The 24,572-nt window shown below is 42.2% G+C and overlaps 1 protein-coding gene across 1 annotated transcript in view; it reads left to right on the forward strand.

The window, feature by feature from the left end:
* MYRIP (myosin VIIA and Rab interacting protein) overlaps positions 1-24,572 on the forward strand; it is a 217,994-nt gene that overhangs the window by 28,624 nt on the left and 164,798 nt on the right. Inside the window, exon 2 of the mRNA XM_069560700.1 lies at positions 1,279-1,422. Within this exon, the coding sequence (XP_069416801.1) occupies positions 1,313-1,422 (110 nt within the window). The 5' untranslated portion in view covers positions 1,279-1,312. The remainder of the gene's footprint in view (positions 1-1,278; positions 1,423-24,572) is intronic.

The following is a 24,572-nucleotide window of genomic DNA, read 5'->3' on the forward strand; positions in this document are numbered from 1 at the left end:
GGAGAAGTCAATCCTGCCAACACCCTGATCTCAGACTTCTAGCCTTTAAGACTGGGAGAAAATACATTTCTGTTATCTAAGCCACCTCATCTGTGATGCTCTGTTACTAGACAACTGTTACACCTACATGTATACCAATACCACTCAGTTTTGATGAATGTAGCTTTATAATAAAGACATTCAGTGCTAAGCAGAGGTGGTAAGAGTGGGCATTCTTGCCTTTTTCCTGATCTTAGGGGGAAACAGCCAGTCTTTCATCACTGAATTTGATGCTAATTCTAGGTTTTTGTTGTTTTTATTTTTTTAATGCCTTTTATATGATGGAGGGAATATTCTCTAGTCTTAGTTTTCAGAGGGTTTCTGTCATGAATGGGCACTGAAGTTTGTCAAATGCTTCTTCTGTATTTCTTGAAATGATTGGGTAATTTTTCCCTTTTATTCTACTAATGTAGTGGGTTACTCTGATTGATTTTTGAATGCTGAACCACCTTACATTGCTTAGATAAAACTCACTTGGTTATGGTATGGAATAATGCTTTTGAAATCTTGCTGCATTGGTTCCACAGATATTTTTGTGGAGAATGTTTGAATTTATGTTTGTGACGCCCTTCAATGCTGGGCACTTTTCTGGAATTATTTATTTAATTTTACCATTGGGTACAACCATTCACTAAAAATTTTTTTTTTTTAAGTGTGGTTTCCCATAACTTTTAGGTATGCACCTCTGGGGAGGTGTTTCTTTGAAATATATTTTCTGGTGCTAAGAAAATGTCTAAAAGTATTATTTTACTTTTTTTTTTTTCCCAGAAGAGAGTTTGCCAATTTCTAGTTTGTATTTTAGTCATGTGATAAAAGCTTCAGGAGATATAGAGGATATTTTTTAAAGTATGATTTTTATCTTGCAACTATGTGTAATATTTATAATTTGAGACTTCAAATCACAGAACTTGAGAAGTTTTGGATATTGTGTTTTGGCATTTTGCAGAAATTTACAGCAGATCTCATGTACACCTCATTTTATTGAAAAGAATAATTTATCGTTTTTTTTTCCTAATTTAAGAACTGGGATAAATAACAGTGTTGATGATCAGTTACCGTCTCTTTTTCTCTGCAGCCTTGCTGAAGTTGTCTCTAAATATTTGCTGAGTATGGGAGCAGAGCAGGAAACCACCTTATATAAACACTGTTGAATTCTGTTTAATAACAACATTGGTTGATTTTATCCATGGAGAACTTTTTTCTTGCCCTCAATTTGTGGTCTCTCCTTTGATTTCTCAGGTCTTGTCTTGTCATCTGTGTTTGGTGTTAAATCATGGGGAGGAAGCTGGACCTGTCTGGTCTGACCGACGATGAAACAGAGCATGTTCTCCAGGTGGTCCAGCGAGACTTCAATCTCCGAAAAAAAGAGGAAGAGCGTCTCAGGTGAGATGCTATTTTGCACCTGGGTACATTAAACCATGTGTGGACAAGTGAAACAGGCTTCCTGAGGTTCCTTGCTGTCAGCCCTGTGTCCAAAGTGTTTATATCATGTAAACACATGTAAAAAGAATGTCCTTCCCTCTGTAGTCAGGCTGACTAGCCTCACTGCTGAGCATCACAATGTCAGCTCGGAAATGTGACTGTTCACACTGGCAGTCAACATTGTTGTTTGGCTGTTCACCTGGTACGTTAGCTGTACATTAGCTGTACATTAGCTGTACGTTAGCTGTACATTAGCTGTAGAATGGATGGAGTCTGTGATGACAGTAGCTGCTTTGAGCTTGCTCCTGGCTTTTATTTTCTTGTCCAGGTACTCTTGAAAAATAACCAAAGTGCTATATAAATGGGAGAATTAGACTCATAGCTGTACACTCTTCTGTTAGAGCTCTCAGCTACCATGGCACAGAAAGAAAGCTCTGAAGACCTGGTTCAAGGAGAGTGATCTCCACGCTGGGATGGGAATACCTGGCTCACCCTTGCCCCCTCATTTTATAGAAGGGAAAACTGACACCCAGAGAGGGGGTCCTCTGACTCCTCTGCAGTTGATATTTTCTCGTGGGATGTTCTTGGAAGTACTGTGCTGCCTAAATTTGGAAGAAGTCAGAGTGATGGAAATGCGGTCATGTGCTGGAGTTTGTGTGTTAGAACCTGATGGCAAGCCCTCATGAGCTCCTGTCCTCATAAACCTGTTTTTATGTTTGAATTTTTTTAAGATTTCTTTTTTTTTTTTTTGATGTGGATCATTTTTTTTAAAGTTTTTATTGAATTTATTACAATATTATTTCTGTTTTATGTTTTGGGTTTTTGTTTTTTTTTTTTTTTTTTGGCTGCAAGGCATGTGGGATCTTAGTTCCCCAACCAGGGATCACACTCGTATGCCCTGCATTGGAAGGTGAAATCTTCAATACTGGCCCACCAGGTAGAGCCCCACAAACCCCTTATCTCTCAGGATCTCACAGGTTTGTCACGGTACTATCTCCTTCCTTGGCCATTGAGCCCAAAACCTATCTTTATAATTCCTCCCTAACTTGGTTCTCATGCAGGCTGGGGCCAGACCTTGTTATTTCTGCCTCCTCAGCATTTCTCCCGACCCCTTTCCAATCCAGCTTTCACGACTCTTCATCCCAGTTTTTGCAGTAACTTTCTCTATGATCCTCTCTCTACTTCTCCAGGCTGGTGCCCCATTACAGTTCGAATCATGCCCTTTCCCACTCTGCTTTAAATTGACGTGGGTTGTTTCCTTTTGCCCTTGGAGTTTCTCAGTCTTTCTGTTTCTGTAGAAGAGTAACCCCCATTTCTTGTAAGTGCCCTCGTGCAAGTAACTTTATTTCTACCATGTTTTCTTTCCCATATTGTATCTATTCAATAGGTGCTTGTTAGACGGAAGACAAGAAATATGTTAAATAGTCAGTTGATTTAAAACCCATGTGCCACAGAAACAGACTATGAATCAATGGAATTCTGAGAATAGAGAGCCAAGAAATAAACCCACAGACCTCTGGTTAACTAATCTTCAACAAAGGAAGCAAGAATATACAATGGGAAAAAGACAGTCTCTTCAGCAAGTAGAGTTGGGAAAGTTGGGTAGCCACATATAAACTGAAATTAGAACATACCCTCACACTATACACAAAATAAACTCAAAGTGACTTAAAGACTTAAATATAAGATATGGTACATAAGATTCCTAGAAGAGATCATATGCAAAACATTCTCTGACATAAATCATACCACTGTTTTCTTAGGTCAGTCTCCCAAGGCAATAGAAATAAAAACACAAATAAACAAATGGGACCTAACCAAACTTACAAGCTTTTCCACAGCAAAGGAAACCATAAACAAAATGAAGACAACCTACAGAATAGGAGAAAATATTTGCCAGTGATGTGATTGACAGGTGTATATTTCCAAAATATACAAATAGCTCATACAACTCAACAACAACAACAAAAAAAACAACTCAATTGAAAAATGAGCAGAAGGCATTAATAGACATTTCTCCAAAGAAATAATATAAATGGCCAATAGGCACTTGAAAAGATGCTCAACATTGCTAATTATTAGAGAAACGCAAATCAAAACTACAGTGTGTATCACCTCACACTCGTCAGAATGACCATCACTAGAAAGTCTACAGATAACAAATGCTGGAGAGGATGTGGAAGAAAGGGACCTCTCTTGCACTGTTGGGGAATGTAAGTTGCTCCAGCCACTGTGGAAAGTAGTATTCTCAGAAAACTAAGAATAGAATTACCATATGTCCAGCAATCCCACTCCTGGAATATATCCAGACAAAACTCAATCCAAAATGATACAAGCACCTCTGTGTTCCTAGCAATACTATTCAAAATAGCCAAAATATGCAAACAAGTGGAATCTCTATTGACAGATGAGTGGATAAATGCAATGTGGTACATATATATAATGTAATATTAAAAAAATGAAAGAATGCCATTTGCAGCCACATGGATGCAACTGGAAATTATCATACTAATTGAAGGAAGTCAGAAAGACGAACACCATATGACATCACTTGTATGTGGAATCAAAAATATGAGACAAATGAGCCTGTCTACAAAACAGAAACAGACTCTCAAACTTTCACAAGAACAGACTTGTGGTTGCCTGAGGGGGAGGGGAGTTGGGTGGGATGGGAGGTTGGGGTTAGCAGGTATAAACTCTTGTATGTGGAATGGATAAAAAAGGTCCTACTATATAGCACAGAGAATTATATTCAATATACTATGATAAACCATAATGGAAAAGAATACTTAAAAAGGAAGATGTGTGTGTGTGTGTGTGTGTGTGTGTGTGTGTGTATAACTGAGTCACTTTGCTATGCAGCAGAAATTAATGCAACATTATAAATCAACTATACTTAAAAAATCCCATGTGCCAGGCACTGTTCTAGCTGTTGGGTACATTAATAGTGACCCAAACAAGCCTTCACCCCATGGAGTTTATATTTCAGAGTACACTACCCATACTATAGCCATCAACCACATATGGCTTTGTGCACTTATAATGGGGCGGGTCTGAATTGACATGTACTATAACTGTAACATACACACCAGATCTCCAAATTTTAGTACCGAAAAATGTAAGCTATCTCATTAATAATCTTCATATTGACTACATTTTGAAACACCAAATTCTGGATACATGAGGTTAAAGAAGAAACATTAAAATTAATTTTCCCTGCTTATGTTTACTTCTTTTTTAGTTTGGGTACTAGAAAATTTGAAATTAAACATGCCTCACATTATATTTCAATTGGCTAGTGCTGCCCTAGAGGGAGGGCAGAGAGAGAAGATGTGAATAAATAAAAATATACTTGTATGTATTAGGTGATAAGAGCCACGAAAAAGCATGAAGCAGAGAAATGGGGGCAGAGACTGGCTGGGGATGGGCAGGGGCCTCTCTGTGCATGGGCTGCTAAGGGAAGACCTCTGCGGTCTTGAAGGGGGCGAGGGAGGGAGCTGGGCTGCTCTCTGGGGTGACATCAAACAGGGGGAGGCAACAACAGACGTCAGCTTCTGATTCCGGAATGCGCCTTTGCGTTTCCAGAGAAGCTGGAAGGGAGGGAGCCGGGGAGAGAGCAGTGGTGGAACAAAGTCCAAGCAGTATCCTGAGTTTGAACCACACGTGGGAAATCCAGGCTCAGAAGCACTACAGTGGGCAAGCCTTTCCTTGCCTCTCTGCATTGCCTGGGTTTAGGAGACGTGGAAGAGTCTTGGAAGCTACGATACAGAAGGTGTTTTTGAAATCTTTCATTTTTGCGGCAATGAGCATAGGATTGAGAATAGAATATTTTTCTTCTAAGGTTTCAAATTGAATTGTGTTTCTTTTCTCGTGGACAGCTGTTCTTTACTTACCCAGTTTCTCTGGTTAGGTTTTTGTGAGGGTAGGTCTCAGGGGTAGAGGCCACACAGTGTTTCTAATGATCTGTTCTTCAGTGCTGACATAAAGTGTGGTGAATATACAGGTGGTGAAAGTGTGAATTAAATGCCCTCAGAACACAAGATGGTGAGACAGAGCGGGCAGGGGCTGAAGAGTTCAACACCATTAGGTCACTGAAATACGCTCAGGGAAAGATAGCTGGAAGGAATGGGGCAGTCTGGGCGCACTGCAGTTTCCTTTATTATTATCCATCATTGTTTCGTTATTATTGATTCCTCATAGAAGTTCCCGTGAGGAGGGTCCCCATGTACATGAAGGCACCAAAGCACAGAGAGGTTACAGAGCTTCCTCAGAATCACACAGTTAACTGGGATAGAGCCAGGAGTCTGTTTCCCACATTCTCTGAATTATATAGATTGGATCAAGCCTTTTCAAAACTGTTCTTCGGTGCAGATAGGAGACTCCTGTCTCCCACTCTCCACCACACCCTCTAATGAGCAGTCACACCACCAGTGGGTGTATCAGCTCCTGCGTATATACACAGTCAGGGGTCTTCCTATATAACGTGACTCCGTGGGCCCTGTATCACTGAAACCATATGCTTGAAGCACTGGGGATGTGGTGTATCGAACGTTTAAACCCATTAAAGACTGTATGTATAGTAGGACAATTTGGGGGAAGACAGAGGACTGGGCAGGCCTGAGAACTGCGGACGTGCAGCAGCAGACAGGGGACGGGGCACTTACGTACAACTTGAATGCAGTGTTGATTTCCTTTTCGAGGACACACCATAGTATTAAAGCTATGGATAGAGCACATGAGGGAACAAAAGACAGGTTGACCCTGCTCCTTCCTCCAGGTGCTTGGGGTCTAGATGAATCAGGTAAATGTGTCGAAAACACACACTATACTTGATTCATTTTATTCCTTGTCTTTCGTCAGATGATTTCATGCAAATAGTAAAAACCAAAATGGGAAAGAACACTTTGAGATGAAAAGCGCCAGTCCTCTGCTCCGTGTTTAATCAGTTTTGTCCTTAATCCTGTAAGGCCTTAAATTTAAATCTGTAAAGTTAAAACATGTGGGTATGTTGCTATTTTTTGATGTATCAATTTTAGGTAGTCTTTCATTTCTCTGCTCTGAATAGTGGGGACTTTGCTTACTTACTTAGAGTACTTTACCTTTGGTTTCTCGCTTGTTATCTGTGGTTTGGTTTTCTATCGGTCATCTTTCAAACAAATAGTACACAGAAACCCTGTCTTGTTCCATGCGTGTTCACCCTCCTTCCTTGGTCTGGCAGCATGAGTATTCATATGATGTTCCTACCTCTGTCAACCACCCCTTCCACTTTCTTCATCTCACATCTGTCCACGCGGTACCTTTATTCTTATGTATTCAAGGTTGAGGCCATTCAGGTGCTGTTCTGCAAACATCAATTTGAGCCTTTCTTGTTTTATTCAGAGGTTGACATTACTGTTGAAAATCAATAGTCATTATGATTGAAAATGGTGTTCGCTGCTTCCTCTTTCAGAACTTCACTGAAATCTGTAGGTGGCTGATTGGTCTCCTCCTTTTCTGTTTACTTTTATGAATCAATTACATTTGTATTTCCTTGCTGTCATTTTAAATAAGTCTTGGGAAGGCGGAAAGACCACCATGTGTTAAGTCTGCCATCTGGAACTCACTGGCCACAGCAACTTCCTTGCTGGTCAGGGCCACAGAGGAGCCTGGGGAGGTGCAGACATAAAGGGCACTCCCTGTGTGCAGCGTGTACCCAGAGCATGCTCTGGGGTCACACAGACGTGGACCTTAAAGGTCCTCCTACCACTGTTTACCTCATTGTTAGCTGGAGGGAGCCTGACCTCCAAAACACTGGGTGGAGGGGAGTTTCTGATGACCAGCAGGGAACTTTGTGCTGCAAAGAAACTTTTGGTGAGATAAGTCACTGAGGCCTTGGGGTTTATTTGTTATAGCAGCATAGCCTAGTATGACTTTGACTAATACAGTTTCTGGGAGCTGAAAGGGACCTTGACTTTATGCCCCGACCCTTGAGACTTTACAGCTGTAGAAGGAGGCCCGTGAGGTGAACACGCTGTTAGTGGGTAGATCCTGGCCTGGACCCTCAGCTCCTGGTCTTCTGCCATCTCATTAGTATAAGACACCTGTGGAATCTCCTGACTTACAGTAGGATCATAATTTATATTCTGTGATTTTATATTGTCAGGCACGTTTACAAAGTGGCTTTAAAAATGAGTGTTAATTGCATGGCACTCTGGTGTTCAGACTGAGATGTTTATGAGATAGCCACAGCGTTTAAAATTTCTCACTTAAAATGTGCTGGCCAGAAGCTAGTTAGCATCTGGATAACTTCCAAGGATCTGCTGCTGCTCTAATGGACTTGGTCTGTGGGGAAGCAGGGGTTAGATTTCATGAAATGGTTTCCTGTAATGCGACTGGCCGTTAATTGTCAGGGTTTGCTGAACTGAGAGTGTGCTTCTGCCTGCCAAGGACTGCCGGGCTCAGGCAAGGCCAGGCCGGGGGAAGGAAGGGAGGGGAGGATGGAGCGTGAGTGGCAGGGCACTTCCCGTCCAGTCTTTCTCTGAGAGGCTCAGTGCCTGCAGCCCAGCAGCTACGGTATGTAAACTCCTCCTCCTTTGGCCTGTGTTAAGAAGAGGATTGATGCACTCGGAGACCTGTTTCTGTCACTCACTTGCTGACACAGCCTGCACCCTCTCTGCACCTCAGTGACAGGGTGTGAGGGCAATCATCCATCCCCCAAGAGTCAGATCTAAGTGTTGTGAGAAAGCAGCTAAAAGCTGCCAGGGCGTGTGGAAGGCCCACTGCAGGAAAGCAGAGCATCTCCCTCAATTAGAAAAGCTTTGTGTTTCTAGTCTGTTATACAGAAACCCCTTTAAAGTTCAATTATGATTTTATTCAATAGAAAGAACACAGAGCTTTTAATGAAATGAGTTAGTGATCTTTCTTCATTCAAAATTCATTTTAAACAAATTAAAATTTTATCACACGAATTTAATTTTTCAAGAAGTTTCATTTTCAAAAAGTAAACCCCCCTCGCTCTCAGGGTCCCTAGTCTGGACATTTAAATTTATGGAATGAATTAACAAACACTCCTGGTCATATCCTTCTTTGAAGCTGGAGGTCAGACTGCCTCGTCTTCGCTCAGTTGGAATACACAGGCCCCGTGGTTTATGAAATAACTCTGCATTCCCAGAGTGCATCTGTCCTGCACTTCCTCACTGCCCCGTGTAGCCCCTGAGATGCTGCAGGAATGCTGTGGCAGTCACCTGTCCAGGTGATGCATCTGCTGTCTCAGAGAGGGGCTGCTGCAAGGCAGGATTCCTTCCTCTGCACTGCCGGATCAGGTTGACTGGCCAGTCACCTGGCGGGGCTCCGAAATGACAGAGCCGAAAGCACTCTGTGGTGGAGTGGAAGGTCAGACACAGCTCTGTTTGAGTCACCTTTTGACGGGGAAGGCCCAGCACCTCAGAGACACCGGGAGTGGTCCTGGAGGCTTGTGGAGGGCAGGTGTGGGGACCTCAGGAGTGGGACGTGAGTAGAGTAAAGAGTATCAATCTCAAAGCTATAAGGGACTGCACAGATTTTTTAAATTGCCTTTTTACTTAGCACTGATACTTTTAATAATGAAAAGGTCACATATATTAAATCAAAGCTATTGGATATCCATTCATTTGCTTCAAAATCATATACTGAATGTCAGAAGCCTCCTGGGGAAATGTGAGGGGGATGAAAGGGGAGGGGAGGGAGAGAAAGGTTCACAAAATTAGTAAGTGCCTTAACCCCTGAGGAAAAGTCCAGAAGGTGAACTAAGTCTGATATGAATAATTAGGATGCTAGGCAGAGTGAGAAAAACAGACCCATGGGAATACTTTCATCTTGGAGGTGGGGGTAGGAGAAAGGAAGGGCGTCCTGAAGGAGAGGTGCATTTGATTTGATCCTGGAAGACAGACAGGATTTTTAAAGTGGATTGAGACAAAGGTCTGGGCAGCAGGGAGCATCCTGTGTGTTACTCACTCTGTCATGTCTGACTCTCTGCGACCCCACGGACTGTAGCCCTCCAGGCTCCTCTGTCCATGGGGTTCTCCAGGCAAGGATACTGGAGTGGGTTGCCAGACCCTCCTCCAGGGGATCTTCCTGACCCAGGTCTCCCGCATTGCAGCAGATTCTTTGCCATCTGAGCCTATTCCCTTTGCCAGGGATGCCATCAGGATGGAAAAAAGGACATATTTCCTCAACCCAATCAGGAGCTGTGGTGGGGGGCAGTGGGCGAAGTGACTGCTTTGCCAACAGTTCTTTCTGCACCACAGCTAATCATGTGGAATAGTGTGTGGTGTTCCAGGAATATGACCTCTTCTCACTCCCAGCAAACTCTGGGAGAAGCACTACGTCTACCCATTTCCAAAATGAGTGTCTAAAAAGAAATTAAAAGCTGGCCCAGGCTGTACACAGTGAAAGGTAGAATCAAACCTAGACAGTGCCTCCCCAGAACTAGGACAGCACACTGCCTTGGTACTGAAAAGAAGGTGACCCAGGCGCTACGGGGACAGAAGGGGTGAGATTAGGGCTGCCTTAGAAAATCTGGTACCTGTACTTCCTAGACCCTGGGGTAACATTCCCAGGGATGGGAACCTAGTAGGGTTTAAGTCAGGATATGGGGAAGTGTAGCTGGGGCATTACACTAGTTACTAGCCACTTAATGTTTTGGCTTATCCAAATGTTAAGTATAGTCTAGATGTGAAAGACACTCTGGATTTCAAAGCTCTAGTTTGAAAAAGAATGTAAACTGTCTCATTAATAATTTTATATTGAAAACACATTGAAATGAAACTAAAATTACATTTTAAGTAAAATGTTTTGTTGTTACTCAGTCATTAAGTCATGTCCGACTCTTTGCAACCCCATGGACTGCAGTATGCCAGGCTTCCCTGTCTATTGCAGTTTGCTCAAATTCAGGTCCATTGAATCAGTGATGTTATCCAACCATGTCGTTCTCTGCCACTCTCTTCTCCTTTTGCTTTCGCTCTTTCCTAGCATCAGGGTCTTTTCCAATGAGTCAGCTCTTTGCATCAGGTAGCCAGAGTATTGGAGCTTCAGCATCAGTCCTTCCAATGAATATTCAGGATTGATTTCCTTTAAGATTGTCTGGTTTGATCTCCTGGCTGTCCAAGGAACTCTCAAGAGTTTTCTCCAGCACCACAGTTTGAAAGCATCGGTTCTTCAGCACTCAGCCTACTTTATGGTCTAGCTCTTGCATCAGTACATGACTACTGGAAAAACCATACTTTGATTATATGGACCTTTGTTAGCAAAGTGATGTTGCTGCCTTTTATTTTTTTTCCCCAAACTTTAAAGTTTTTGTCTCTCCTCTTTAATATGTTATCTGCTGCTGCTGCTAAGTCGCTTCAGTTGTGTTCGACTCTATGCAACCCCATAGACGGCAGCCCACCAGGCTCCTCTGTCCATGGGATTCTCCAGTCAAGAACACTGGAGTGGGTTGCCATTTCCTTCTCCAATGCATGAAAGTGAAAAGTGAAAGTGAAGTTGCTCAGTCATGTCTGACTCTTAGCAACGTCATGGACTGCAGCCCACCAGGCTCCTCCATCCATGGGATTTTCCAGGCAAGAGTACTGGAGTGGGGTACCATTGCCTTCTCCGAATATGTTGTCTAGGTTTATCATAGCTTTCCTTCCAAGGAGCAAGCGCCTTTTAATTTCATGGCTGCAGTCACCATCTGCAGTGATTTTGCAGCCCAAGTCAGATGTATAATAAAATTAAGTTCACCTGTTTCTTTTCCACTTTTAAAACTATGACTACTAGAAGACCATATATATATTTTATATATATATATATATATATATATATATATATATAGAGAGAGAGAGAGAGAGAGAGAGAGAGAGCTCACATTATATTTTTATTGGCCAACACCAGTTTGGAATGCTGTGTTAAGCAATTTGGAATTTATAGGAGTAGAAAGTAAGCTTTCTTCCCCGATTTTGTTTAAGGCTAGTCCTTTTCTATATGAGGCTTATAGGTATCTGAAAGGTCCAGTGGAAGTCTTCACTACCTCACTGTGCACTGGCCTTTGCTGTGGAGAACTGTCATATCTGCCATGTGAAGGTGATCTCAGAATGATTGCCTGGTATTGGCTTTATTGTGCAGTTTGAAAGGACAGCACATTATGATCATGACATATTCACCACGGAGAGTTTGCACATCTCAGGAGAGAATAAATCCTTTGATATTTCTTTGGAATTAATGGTTGACGAAGTAAGTCTATGTCAAGACTTTTGAAATAATGAAGTGGCCTTAGGATGGCCTCATATTCATGATTCATATAATGTCTCTGGCACCATAAAACCATAAGTTATCACATATTTGCCTGTGGGGGCCTGCTTTTAAGAATGGCCAAGAGAGTTAAAGGATCTTAAATTCGCTAGATGCTACAGATGTGCTTATAACATAGAAAAAGAATCATACTGATGCTCTTTTTAATTTGTCACCCTTCAAGATGTACAGTCACTAATCTGTCAGTTCTGGATACTTCCTCCCTATAATCCCATGTTCTTTAATAACAATATTCTAGACTGCTTTTGTAGCTCAAAGTTCCTGCTATTATTTACTTTTCCACTCCCAACATTAGAGGCTCAACGCTGCTGGGCTCTGATAAAGCTTTTGTGGTGTGAATTCCTGGCTGGACTTTCATTCCTCAGATCTCTGGCTCCAGAAAGCATTTGTCTGGCATTTGGTGTGCACAGAATTCAGGACTTGGAAGCGAGTAAGAAGGAATGTGTCCGCAGCTATTGTGAAGGCAGCTTCCTTCAGCCGCGGGAATTCAGGCATAGCCACAAACAGTTAGCCAGAAATGGCCTGAAATGCAGAGTTGGTGAACACAAATGGGCTGTATGGGAATCAGAGTTTCACCTTCACCCTGTGCTCTTGGAATGACAGCATCCTTGTCCCCCTGACCTTCTACAGTTCCTGAAAACAGGCCCCTGCCTTGGGGGCCTTGTCCCTTGCCTTCATCTCCTTACTCAGCCCCTGAAGAAAATATGCTATATACAAATCCTCCTGTACTGTTGGGAGCAATGTTAGGTTGGTGCAGCTACTATGGAAAACAGTATGGAGGTTCCTCAGAAAACTGAAAGTAGAATTACCGTATGATCCAGCAACCCCACTCCTGGGCATATACCCAGATGAAACTGTAATTCAAAGAGATACATACACCCCCCTGTATTCGTGGCAGCACTATTCACAATAGCCAAGACACGGAAGCCACCTAAATGTCCATCAGCATATGAACAGATAAAGGAGATGTGATACTAGTCTACAATGGAATACTACTCAGCCATAAAAAAGAATGAAATAATGCCATTTGCAGCAATATGGATGGACGTAGAGATCATATTAAGCGAGGTAAGACGCAGGAAAACACAGGTATCATATGATACTGCTTACATGTGGAATCTAAAATATGACACAAATGAGCTTATCCACAGAACAGAAACACTCCTGGATAGAGAGAGCAGATTTGTGGTTGTCAAGGGATTGGGAGGTTGGGGTTAGCAGATGCAAACTATTATATATAGAACAGATAAACAGCAAGGTCCTCCTGTATAGCACAGGGAACCATATTCAATATCCTGTGATAAACTATAGTGGAAACGAGTATTAAAAAAGAGTATATATGTATATGCCTCTGTGTGTGTTTGTGTGTGTGTGTTCGAATCACTTTACTGTTCAGCAGAAATTAACACAACATTGTAAATCAACTATACTTCCAAAAAATAAATGTCAGTAAAGATAGAGGGAAAAAAGAAAGTAGGCCCATCTCCTGGACCAGTTTCTAAGCTGATATCATTGTGAAGGAAATTTGTGAACCACTCTCTCTCTCAGAATAACTCTTAATGAGTGCCTTCTTTGAGATGGGAGATTTCTGCTCCAGCCTTGAGATCCCTTTGCTGGATATCTGACTGATGCCTTAAATTCCCGGAGGAGCTGGGCCCCAGAGGAAGTCCTGCAGTTCACCCCCTGCTGGCCTGACTCATGGGCTCCTATCGTGCATCAGCTATGCGTGTGTGGGGACCTAGGACCCAAGCCTCCTTCTCTGACTGATTCTTATCCCCTAGGCCTGAGGCTACTCAGAGTACCTGGTTCCTATATATCTAGCCGGATCCTGGGTTTCCAGGTGTGGTGATCTTAGGAGGTGGCGTGATCTGTGATTCCAGCCACTTCTGGAGTTAATACTAGAATGATGTATCACTGGCCTCCGTCAGGTTGCCCCCAAAGTTCCTGTGTGTGTGGTCAGCCCCCGTATCTGTGACAGTTATCCGTAGTCAGCTCCCACCTAGCCCTGCTCAGCTTACCTTTTCCATCTTCCTGGCTAAGCACCTCACACCCACCAGGGTCCATTCCCTGCACAGCCTGGGCTGTGATTTTGCCCCATTCCATGTCGGGTATGCACATGCCCGGAGCCTGGGCTTCCTCACTCCCCAAGGTGGCCTAGTTGGAGGGACTTGGCTTTGTGTTGCCTCCCAGAGCCTACCTGCATGTTCCCCTGCCCCACTGCCCTCCTCCCCAGAGCCTACCTGGGCGCTCCTGCCAGATGCCCTCCCGTGGCTGTGGGCTGTCTGCCTCCCTGTGCTACATCTTTGAGTCCCGTCTCTGCAGGTCCTGGGCTTTCTCTTCTTCTTCCTCTTCCTGACCCAGGGATCGAACCCAAGTCTTCTGAGTTGGCAGGTGGATTCTTTACCAGCTGAGCCACAAGGGAAGCCCATATCTGCCTGGAATGCTACTGCTGCTGCTAAGTCGCTTCAGTCGTGTCTGACTCTGTGCGACCCCATAGATGGCATCCCATCAGGCTCCCCCATCCCTGGGATTCTCCAGGCAAGAACACTGGAGTGGGTTGCCATTTCCTTCTCCAGTGCATGACAGTGAAGAGTGAAAGTGAAGTCGCTCAGTCGTGTCTGACTCTTAGCGACCCCATGGACTGCAGCCCACCAGGCTCCTCAGTCCATGGGATTTTCCAGGCAAGAGCACTGGAGTGGGGTGCCATTGCCTGGAATGTGGGGAGGTGAAATGAACTAGCAGATGGGAAGCCCCGTGGACAGCCCCGGGGAGCATGGTAAAGACTCATGAGAACTCAGGGTGAGGTCTGTCCGTGCCTTATTCTAGGCTGGTGTATCTGGTTCATCAATTAAATAAAGTTCTCTTTAAACATTCATATCTATTTAGTAAATTCAAATGGTTTTTATGGTTTAGCTTTTCCTAAAGCAAGAGACTTTCCCCTTGTTTTGCTATTAGATGATTTTCTACAGGCAGAATAGAAATGCTTGTGTTTGTTTTGTAGCTGATGCTTAATTATTTAGAACTTTGATGTCTCTCTCCATTTGTACATTCACTTGTGTGTTGACCTGCTGTGCCAGAGAAGACTCTCGGCTGACAGGATGGTTTTGTTTTGTTTTTTCTTTAGACTCAGAAACTCTGATGCCTTTTATTTGGGATGGTGGTTCTGTGTATTTCTGTTTCCCCGCAGGCTTTCTGGTTTCTTTCTGATTATAGAAACAAAGCATTTCTGTATGAAGTAGAAAACGGGCCAGTGGGCAGATGAGTGAGTTTTGCGATTTCACACTTTTCTGCTTTGACAGAATAAACACAAAGGGGAAACTTTTAAATAGAGGTGGAAGTTCTGAATATACACAGCCACCCTAGCAGGACTAACTGGCCTTAGGTGCAACCACTCAGAGTGTTTGCTTTCTCCTGGAGGCATGTTTCTGCCATGGAAGTGGTTTCCAAAGTCTTGCGTGTCGCAGACCCATAGTATGGCGGGCCTCCCTCCCGGGCTGCTGCTTCGCGAATCACACAGGCCAGTCCCCACCCCTGAGCCCCTTCGCTCTGCTCTAATCTGCCATGAAAGGCTGTAGTGCTGCTGATGTGCTCACAGTATCACCCGACACAGAGGAGATTCTGCTGAACTGCTGTTGTTACTGAGAGTGGCGGAGGATGCCTCTGGTCAGAAAAACTTGATCTGTTCTTCATGCCTCCCCTTTAACTATGGGAACCCTGTCCTAGAACTGACAGTATCAAACTTTGAAGTTGAGAAAGAATATCCCAGGATAGATGATGGAATTTTAGAGCTAAAGTGAAACTTAAAAATCAGTCCTGAATTCAAGTATAACCTGCTTGTTTTATCAACAAAGCATTAAGTCTCCAGGAGTTAAGCATGTTATGTAAAGCAACACAGCAAATGAACACTGGCAGTCTCATCCTGTTTCCTCAATCGTGACAGTGTGTCTCTTGTTTAGGTTTTGTTTTCCAGTGTAGTTAAATATTCAGTTAAATGTCAGGAGATCTACACCTTCCCTCCCCTCCATAATTAGTTTCACAGGAATATTTAAACTCACTGCATTGCTTAAATGCAACTCATCATCATTTAAAATAAGCCAGATGACATGATATTATACACTGAAAATCCAAAAGAGGCTACCAGAAAACTACTAGAGCTCATCAGTGAATTCAGTTAAGTTGCAGGATACAAAACTAATACACAAAAATCTCTTGCATTTCTATACAATAACAACAAAAGACCAGAAAGAGGAATTAAGGAAGCAATCACATTTATCATCACCTAGAAAAAGAATACCTAGGAATACACCTACCTAAGGAGACAGTGGACTTGTCCTCTGAAAATTGTAAGACACGGATGAAAGAAATTGAAGATGACACAGAGGGAAAGATACACCATGTTCTTGGATTAGAAGAATCACGACTGTCAAAATGACTATACTACCCAAGGAAACCTACAGATTCTTTGTAATTCCTATTAAATTATGAGTGGCATTTTTCACAGAACTAGTACAAAAAAATTTTTAAATTTGTATGGAAACACAAAAGACCCTGAATAGCCAAAGCAATCCTGAGAAAGAATCAGGAATCAGTTGTAGGAATCAGGGCCCCTGACTTTAGGATATACTGCAAAACTCCAATCATCGAAACACTATGGTACTGGCACAGAAACAGAAATATACATCAGTGGAACAGGATACAAAGCCCAGAACTAAAACCAATGTACCTATGGTCAGTTAATCTACAACAAAGGGGGCAAGAATATACAGTGGAGAAAAGACACTCTCTTCAATAAATGGTGCCGGGAAAACTGAACAGGTACATGTAAAAGAATGAAATTAGAACGTTCTCTAACATCAGACACAGAAATAAACTCAAAATGGGCTAAAGATTTAAACGTAAGGCTAGAATCTATAAAACTCTTAGAGGAATACAGGCAGAACACCAACAAACTGCAGCATCTGTTTGGGCCTACCTGCCCGGGTAATGAATAAAAACAAGAATAAACAAACAGGACCTCATTAAACTCAAAAAACTTTTGCACAGCAAAGAAAATAATAAACTGAAAAGACAACTCACAGAATGGGAGAAAATATTTGTAAGTGAAGCAACTGACAAGGGATTAATCTTCAAAATATATAAGCAGCTTATGCAGCTCAATATAAACAGAAAACCAGCCTAGTCAAAAATGGGCTGAAGATCTAAATAGGTTTTTCTCCAAAGATGACATACAGATGACCAAAAAAAAAAAAAAGCACATGAAAAGATGCTCAATATCACTAATTATTAGAGAAATGCAAATCAAAATTACAATGAGGTATCAATTCATACTAGTCAGAGCGGCCACCATCAAAGTCTACAAACGATAAATGCTGGAGAGGGTGTGGAGAAAAGGTGGTGGGAATGTAAACGGTTATAGCCACAGTGGAGAACACTATAGAGCTTCCCTAAAAAACTGAATCTAGAACTGCCATATGATCCAACAATCCCACTCTTGGGCATACATCTAGAGGAAACCAAAATTCAAAAAGATTAAGACATCAGCACTTTGCACAAGGCCAAAGAGCAAAATGTAAAGGAGAAACTAGTCTTGCAGTTCCTTCTGTCAAATTTTCTTGACTTCCACCATTAAGAAGGAACAGTGTAGCTTAAGGGATCAACATATAATTTGAAAAGGTCATCACAGATCAGACTGTTCTTTGTTCTTGCCCTTTCCTTTTGCCGGTCACTGCTCGGCATGACAACATGGCTGGGTTCTGGTCCACTCATCCTGAAGCTTCCTTTTTCAGCCACAGTTTAAATCCGGTGCATGAACCTATCCACTCCCCTAATAACAACAGTCTGACTCTGGTGTGTTAGTCTTCCACAGACAGAGCTGCCTTCAGCATTCTTGGGGCAAGATGCTTGCTTGCCAGGACCACAGAAAGGGTGTTCCTTATGACTGGAATATTATCCCTATTGAAAAACAATCTTCTTTTCTTACAAGTCAGGGTCTTAGACATTCTCTCTTCACCAGGGTTTCTAGGCAGGGATTCAATGCATTTTGCTCACATCTTTGTCTCCAAACTTTCAAGAAGGAAGGGTGTGTGAACATCCAGAGTGCCTTTTCTGTGCCAGGCATCCCCTTGACAACATCTCAGGCCAGGGGGAAGCCCCTGGACTGGGGTTCAGACACACTCCTACTCTTTATCCTCAGAGACACACCTGTCTCTGTGATGTGGGCCACTTGGTGCTTCTGTGTTTCAGGCCTGCCAACAATCAGAGGAATCGGAGGTGCACAAGAACCAGGGAAAGAAGGATGGGAAGCAAAACAGAAAAGTACCCTGGCAGTTTAGTGTGAGAGGTGCTGTTATGAGGGAAATGCAGCCTTACAAAACCGTGTGCATGTGTACATCCAGTAGACAGATTTTTATAAAGCAAACTGGCATTCTGTGTACATAGTTCCCTCCTGCTTAATATTATATTAAGCAATGTCCTGTGTCATTATATAAGGCTATTTTATACCATGAAGAGAAAGTCACTTAGTCATGTCCGTTTCTTTGCAACCTCATGGACTGTAGCCCACCAGACTCCTCTGTCCATGGAATTCTCCAGGCAGGAATACTGGAGTGGGTAGCCATTCCCTTCTCCAGGGGATCTTCCTAACTCAGGGATCAAACCCAGGTCTCCCACACTGCAGGCGGATTCTTTGTCATCTGAGCCACCAGGGAAGCCCAACTATATTGTAATATCACATCATTTCATATCACATCATGTAAAATCATACGACTGTGTCTTAATCTAGTTAACCATGCCTTGATTACTGGATATTTGGGTTTATGATTTTTATAATATAAAGAATGGCACAGGGAGCATCTCTGTATTTTGTGAAATTTTGTCATCTTCTCCAGTCTTTTGGAGAAGACAATGGCACCCCATTCCAGTACTCTTGCCTGGAAAATCCCATGGACGGAGGAGCCTGGTAGACTGCAGTCCATGGTTGTCGCGAAGAGTCGGATACGACTGAGTGACTTCACTTTCACTTTCATGCATTGGAGAAGGGAATGGCAACCCACTCCAGTATTCTTGCCTGGAGAATCCCAGGGACGGGGGAGCCTGGTGGGCTGCCGTCTATGGGGTCTCACAGAGTAGGACACGACTGAAGCAACTTAGCAGCAGCAACAGCATCCAGTCTTTTTATCCTTAAAACCTATCCCTAAAAATAGGATGGCCAACTTAAATATGTGAAATAAAACCTTTCCAGGCCACTGAGCCACACCACCGAGCTGGTTTCCAGAGGGCCGTGCCAGTTTTGTTTGCTCACTGTGGTACGTTTCATGTTTGTTCCTGAAATTTGTGGACAGCATCCAAGTGAATGCGCCCCATGTTGAGTTCTTTATGGCAAGCACCGTTTGGCAAAGGATCTCTGTTTATAGTCAATTAAGCAAATAGACAGCTGAGTTCCACGTCAGACCTAACAATGTTAACAGCCCAATGGACTTAGTACCTCTCTGGTGCTTTCAGAATAGGAAACCTGTGTTAAGTACTGGTCAGAGTAACAGAAGAGAGCCACGTCACTCGAGTTTCCTTTGAATTCACTGTGTGTCAGGACTGAAAGGCAGAAGGGACCACCACGGACCTTCTAAGAAACAATGAGCCCTTGAGACTTGGTGCCAGAATAAAAAGTGTGCTCTCTGAACCCTGCTGAAAGCCTCGCGTGTTACATATCTCCTAGGAATTAGTGTTGTTCATTTCAGGCCCGACATGCCAGATGTCTGGATTTTATAGAAACAGGAATTAGATAACTTGTTTTGTATCTTAGGTATATCAATTTAATCAACAAAGACAAATCATCTTTTGAAAATTAAATGAGGTGCTTGTTTGCTCTGGAGCAGGTTTCCTGCTGTGGATACGGTGATGGAGCTGCTGTGAACAGACTTTTTGTTCTAATGACCTTGACTCTTGTGTTCTAGGAGGTATCTAGGGTACCCTTGACTGAGAATGTGTTTAAAGATAATGCTTTAGGAATGTGGATGGGATTTATTCAGATTTGGATGACATAAACTTATTAAACTTGGGACATAATTGTTTGATGGCTGACCACAATATATGACATCCTCCTTTGTTCTACATTTTTTTTTAAAATAAATCCTGTCCTTCTGTTTAATATTATAAAAGTTTTGTGGTGGCCCCATCTAGGGAGGAAAAACAAACAGAAATACCTCATCATGGTTTCATGTCCCTTTCACCCAGGGGAGGTCCTGTTCTTGGAGCAGGTCTTTAGGGTTGGAGTGGAAGTGGGCATCCTTTCCGTGTGGGAGGAAGCCCTCAGCTAAGGATGGCTGCCCTGGGGGTGGGCTCTGGCCAGCATGACCCTGTGTGTTGTGAGGCTTCTGCCTGGTGCTTGAAGTCCAGTAGCTGGTCCCCTGGCTCCTTTCCTTAAGTTGCCCGGTAGAAGACCATTGCCCTCTGAGATCTGTGCATTCCCCTGGAATTACCTCTTAATTAACTTTTCTGGTGCTTAATCATCATAAGCCCTATTTAATATCTAGGCAGTGTAGGGAAGTGCCAGATGGGATTTCTTTTATTAGCAATAAGATAAGGTCCCCCGGAGCCGGTTAAATCAATTCTCATTAGACATTGATTCATAGGGCCAAGAGTTTACCCGTTCTCTCTTGTTGTGGCAATGCAGTTTAGTGTTTATATGGGCTTTGTAGAGACACTCAAATGTAATGGATCCTGGTCATTTCAGTATGTCTAAATTTGTGAATCTTTATAGCAACAGTGTGTGTTTGTTGTATTCATGTGCTTTGGGGAAAAGAAAGTGAAAGTTGCTCAGTCATGTCTGACTATTTGCAACCCCATGGACTATATAGTCCATGAAATTCTCCAGGAAAAGAGAACCAGTATCATTTGGGACAAAAACCAGAACTTATCTGACTCATACTCCTGTTCCAAATAATCCCACAAAACCAAATCGAAACAAATTGGGAATGGGAATTTGAAAGTCCCCTGTAACATGCTTTGGAACTATTAAAAATCTTGCTCTAGTAGGCTCATATATTCCTGGGTTGGAGCATAAATTATTTCCTTTATGGAGAGCAACATGGGTGTAACTCTCATCATTACAACTGTATATAGTTCGTGACCTAGTGATTTCATTTCTAAGAATTATCCTAGAGATATACTTCATACATGTTTGAGGTGACGTATGTTTGGGGTTATAACTGTAACATTGCTTAAAATATACACCAATAAGTTACTGAGAAAACAAATCATGGTATATCCAGACAATGGAATGCTGGTAGTTATTTCTTTAAAAAAAGACTGAGGAAGCATTTATACTAATGTACAAAGATCTCCAAGATACATTAAGTAAAAAATAAGCCTCAGGAAAATGGAAATAATACAATTTCAATACAATAATACAATTTAAAAGGGACAAAAAATTTTTTAAAAGCAAAAAATAGAATAGAGACAGAGAGAAATAGGGAAAGAAGGGAAAGGGAGGAGAAGGGAAGGAGAGATACTCTGTATATGTATGAAATATCTTTGGAAGGATACAGAACTTTGAGAGGATGGGAATTGGGTAGCAAAAATCAAAATTAAGAGTAAATTTTTCTATATTTTCTAACTTTTGAACCATGTCAATATAAAACCTAGTGAGACATTTTTAAGTGGATCCTAAAAACCATTCATAAATATCATAATTGCTTGTTTGATGCTGCTGAATGAATACTGAGGGTTCATCAAAAGTATATTTCTTTTTCCCGACACTCGAAAATAATGTGGTTGTACATATATGTGAATGAAATATTATTTATGAGTTTCTACTTTTTCTTCTAACCAGGGCACTGAGAGAAACACTTATTTTTGTATTTATTGTCTATCATTATGTAACCCTGAAACTTTAAACGCATAGTAGACTTAATATTTTGCTGGAAATTAATTCTTCTGCTTTTATGGTGTTCATTAAATATTGGCATTTGTATGAGCTCCATAAAATGTTGACTGGAACACCTGGAAGAGTGTCTGAGGGGGTCTGGACAAGCCTCCTTCCTATCCAGGAAGGAGGAGCTCAGAGAAGTTAAAGGATGTGGGTAAGGTCTGCAGCTAGGCAGGGATCACTGGTGGTTTATATGTTTTCATTGGCTACCTTAAGAATATGTCTTTGGCTCAAGAAATCACAAGTATCCACAGAAAGATGACCACAGAAAGAGAAAAATAAAATCAAAGGAAGTTTTGATCCCTAAAGAAAAAGATATTGGGGTGGAGGGGTAGGAGGGACAATGGAGCAGCAAGAAGCACAAGATAAAACGACACAAGAAGATCAAATTTATTATCCCAGTCAATGTGAATTTGTTAAACTCATTGAAACGTAAAGACCCTCAAATTTAATAATAATAAAAAAAGCTAAGTGCAATCACCTTGAGAATATAGCTGACCAGCACTTTGCTTTCAGCCTTATGAGATCCTGAGCAGAGGCCTCAGCTAAAACCCTCAGTTCCTGACCCACAGAAACTGAGATAATAAATTTAGCAGCAAAGCAGTGTTGTTACTAAGGTTAAAATAGGTTAGAGGCAACACTGGAAGAGATGAAAAGCTCTAATCAAGATGTTCATGAAGCCCAGCATTCCCAAGCAGGACACCAAAAACAAATCTATACCTAGGCTGATTTAGGGAAGCTGCAGACCAGCAAAAAACGAACAGAAGATCTCAAAAGTAGCCAGAGATAAAAGGTATACTTCAGAAGACTAACAACCAAAAATGATACCTTACACGTGTAGAGAGCTATTTCAATATAAAATTGGCAGGTTTTGGTGAGAGGTCATGGAGGAAACTTTTCAAGAGTAACTATCAAGTTCCCAGAATGCACACAATACCTTCACTGAGAAAGGGAATAAAGAAAGTCAGGTTTGTATGGAGACATTCATGAATTTGCTTTTGGATGAGTTTGAGATGCTTTGAGACATTCAAAAGAAGATACAGTTCCTTTCTGTCTATCTTGTCTAAAAACATGACTGGACTTCCCCGGTGGCTCAGTGGTTAAGACTCTGCCTGCCAATGCGGAGGACGTGGGTTCGATCCCTGGTCTAGGAAGACTCCCCAGGCCATGGGGCAACTAGGCCCAGGCACCACGACTGCTGAGCCCATACTCCAGAGCCCATGGGCTGCAGCTTCTGAGCCTGTGCACCCTACAGCCCACGCCCTGCACCAAGAGAAGCCGCCATAATGAGAAGTCCTCACACCACAAATAGAGTGGCCCCACTCCCTGCAACCAGAGAAAGCCCGCATGCAGCCACGAAGACCCAGCACAGCCAAAAATGAAACGAATAATAAATGTGGAAATAAAATAACAAATGAAGAAGGACTTAGCCAAATGTCTTTGACTTTTTCTCCCATTGCTCTTTTGCCACCTAGTTCATTAGCTGTCTTTCTAGAATGTTAGCAGGCATTGGTTCCAAGCTTTATATTTAAACAGAACCCACCTTCTTCTCTCATTTGAAAAGTGGAGTCATTTAACCTGATTCACAGCTTTTGATGCCTGTCCTCAGAGACTACTGACAGTGGTTGCTTTGCAAGTTCTTTCTGGACCCTGGGATGTGATTTGCCTCCTGAAGGTGGGCAACTTGAGGTCAGTGTAAATAAGGCACCTGTGTCTTTTTTTTTTTTTTTTTTTTCATTTTAACTAATTTTGTCTCTTGTCTGGGGTTCCAGTTTCTTATTTTAACTGGAAAATAGTATCTTCAGTGGAGAAGATGGAAGAAAAAAAGACATTGAAGAGCTCTGAATTTCCCACTAGCATCTGCTAAATAGCAATATACCATCTGCTCCAAGAAATACCACATTTTGTTTCTTATTTCTATTGCCCTGGAACATAATTTTAGACACCATTTCTTTTGAATGTCTTAGCTCATTCTGAACTTTTCTGTAAATATTCTTATAATCCTTGGCCATTAAAAAGCTTTTAGTATATACTTTTCAAAAATATGGGGTTTTTCACTTTTAGCTTGTGCTTTTAAAAATATGACCTCATTAGCATGTAACACTTTGCCCGTGGCCGATTTTCCATGTTTGTTTGTTTGTGTGAATGAGTTCAGTTCAGTCGCTTAGTCATGACCAACTCTTTGCAATCCCATGGACTGCAACACGCCAGGCTTCCCTGTCCATCACCAATGCTTGGAGCTTATTCAAACTCAGGTCGATTGAGTCGGTGATGCCATCCAACCATCTCATCCTCTGTCATCCCCTTCTCCTCCTGCCTTCAATCTTTTCCAGCATCAGGGTCTTTCCCAACGAGTCAGTTCTTCACATCAGGTGGCCAAAGTATTGGAGCTTCAGCTTCAGCATCAGGACTCAGGACTCAGCATTCAGGACTGATTTCCTTTAGGATGGACTGGTTTGATCTCCTTGCAGTCCAAGGGACTCTCAAGAGTCTTCTCCAACACCACAGTTCAAAAGCATCAATTCTTCAGTGCTCAGCTTTCTTTATGATCCAACTCTTATGTCTTACTCTTACATCCATACATGACTATTGGAAAAACCACAGCTTTAACTAGATGGACCTTTGGTGGGTGGGTGGGTAGGTGGCTGTGTGTGTGTGTGAATGAGTAGATGAAAGAATGAACCAGAGAATTTTTCATATAGCCATACTGGTTAAGATTTCTTCCCCTTTCTTCCTTATAAAGGTTATTCACAATTATCAGTTTTCATTTCTATATTCTGTTCCTTTTTGAGTTGTATTCATTCCATCACGGGCTTGACCTTTTGATAATACACATTTTTCCACAGTGTTTTAGGAAAAGCACAGTTTCGTGAGGTCCTTTTAT

The sequence above is a fragment of the Ovis canadensis genome, chromosome 19, assembly GCF_042477335.2.
Source record: "Ovis canadensis isolate MfBH-ARS-UI-01 breed Bighorn chromosome 19, ARS-UI_OviCan_v2, whole genome shotgun sequence".
In the NCBI taxonomy this organism is placed as follows: domain Eukaryota; kingdom Metazoa; phylum Chordata; class Mammalia; order Artiodactyla; family Bovidae; genus Ovis; species Ovis canadensis.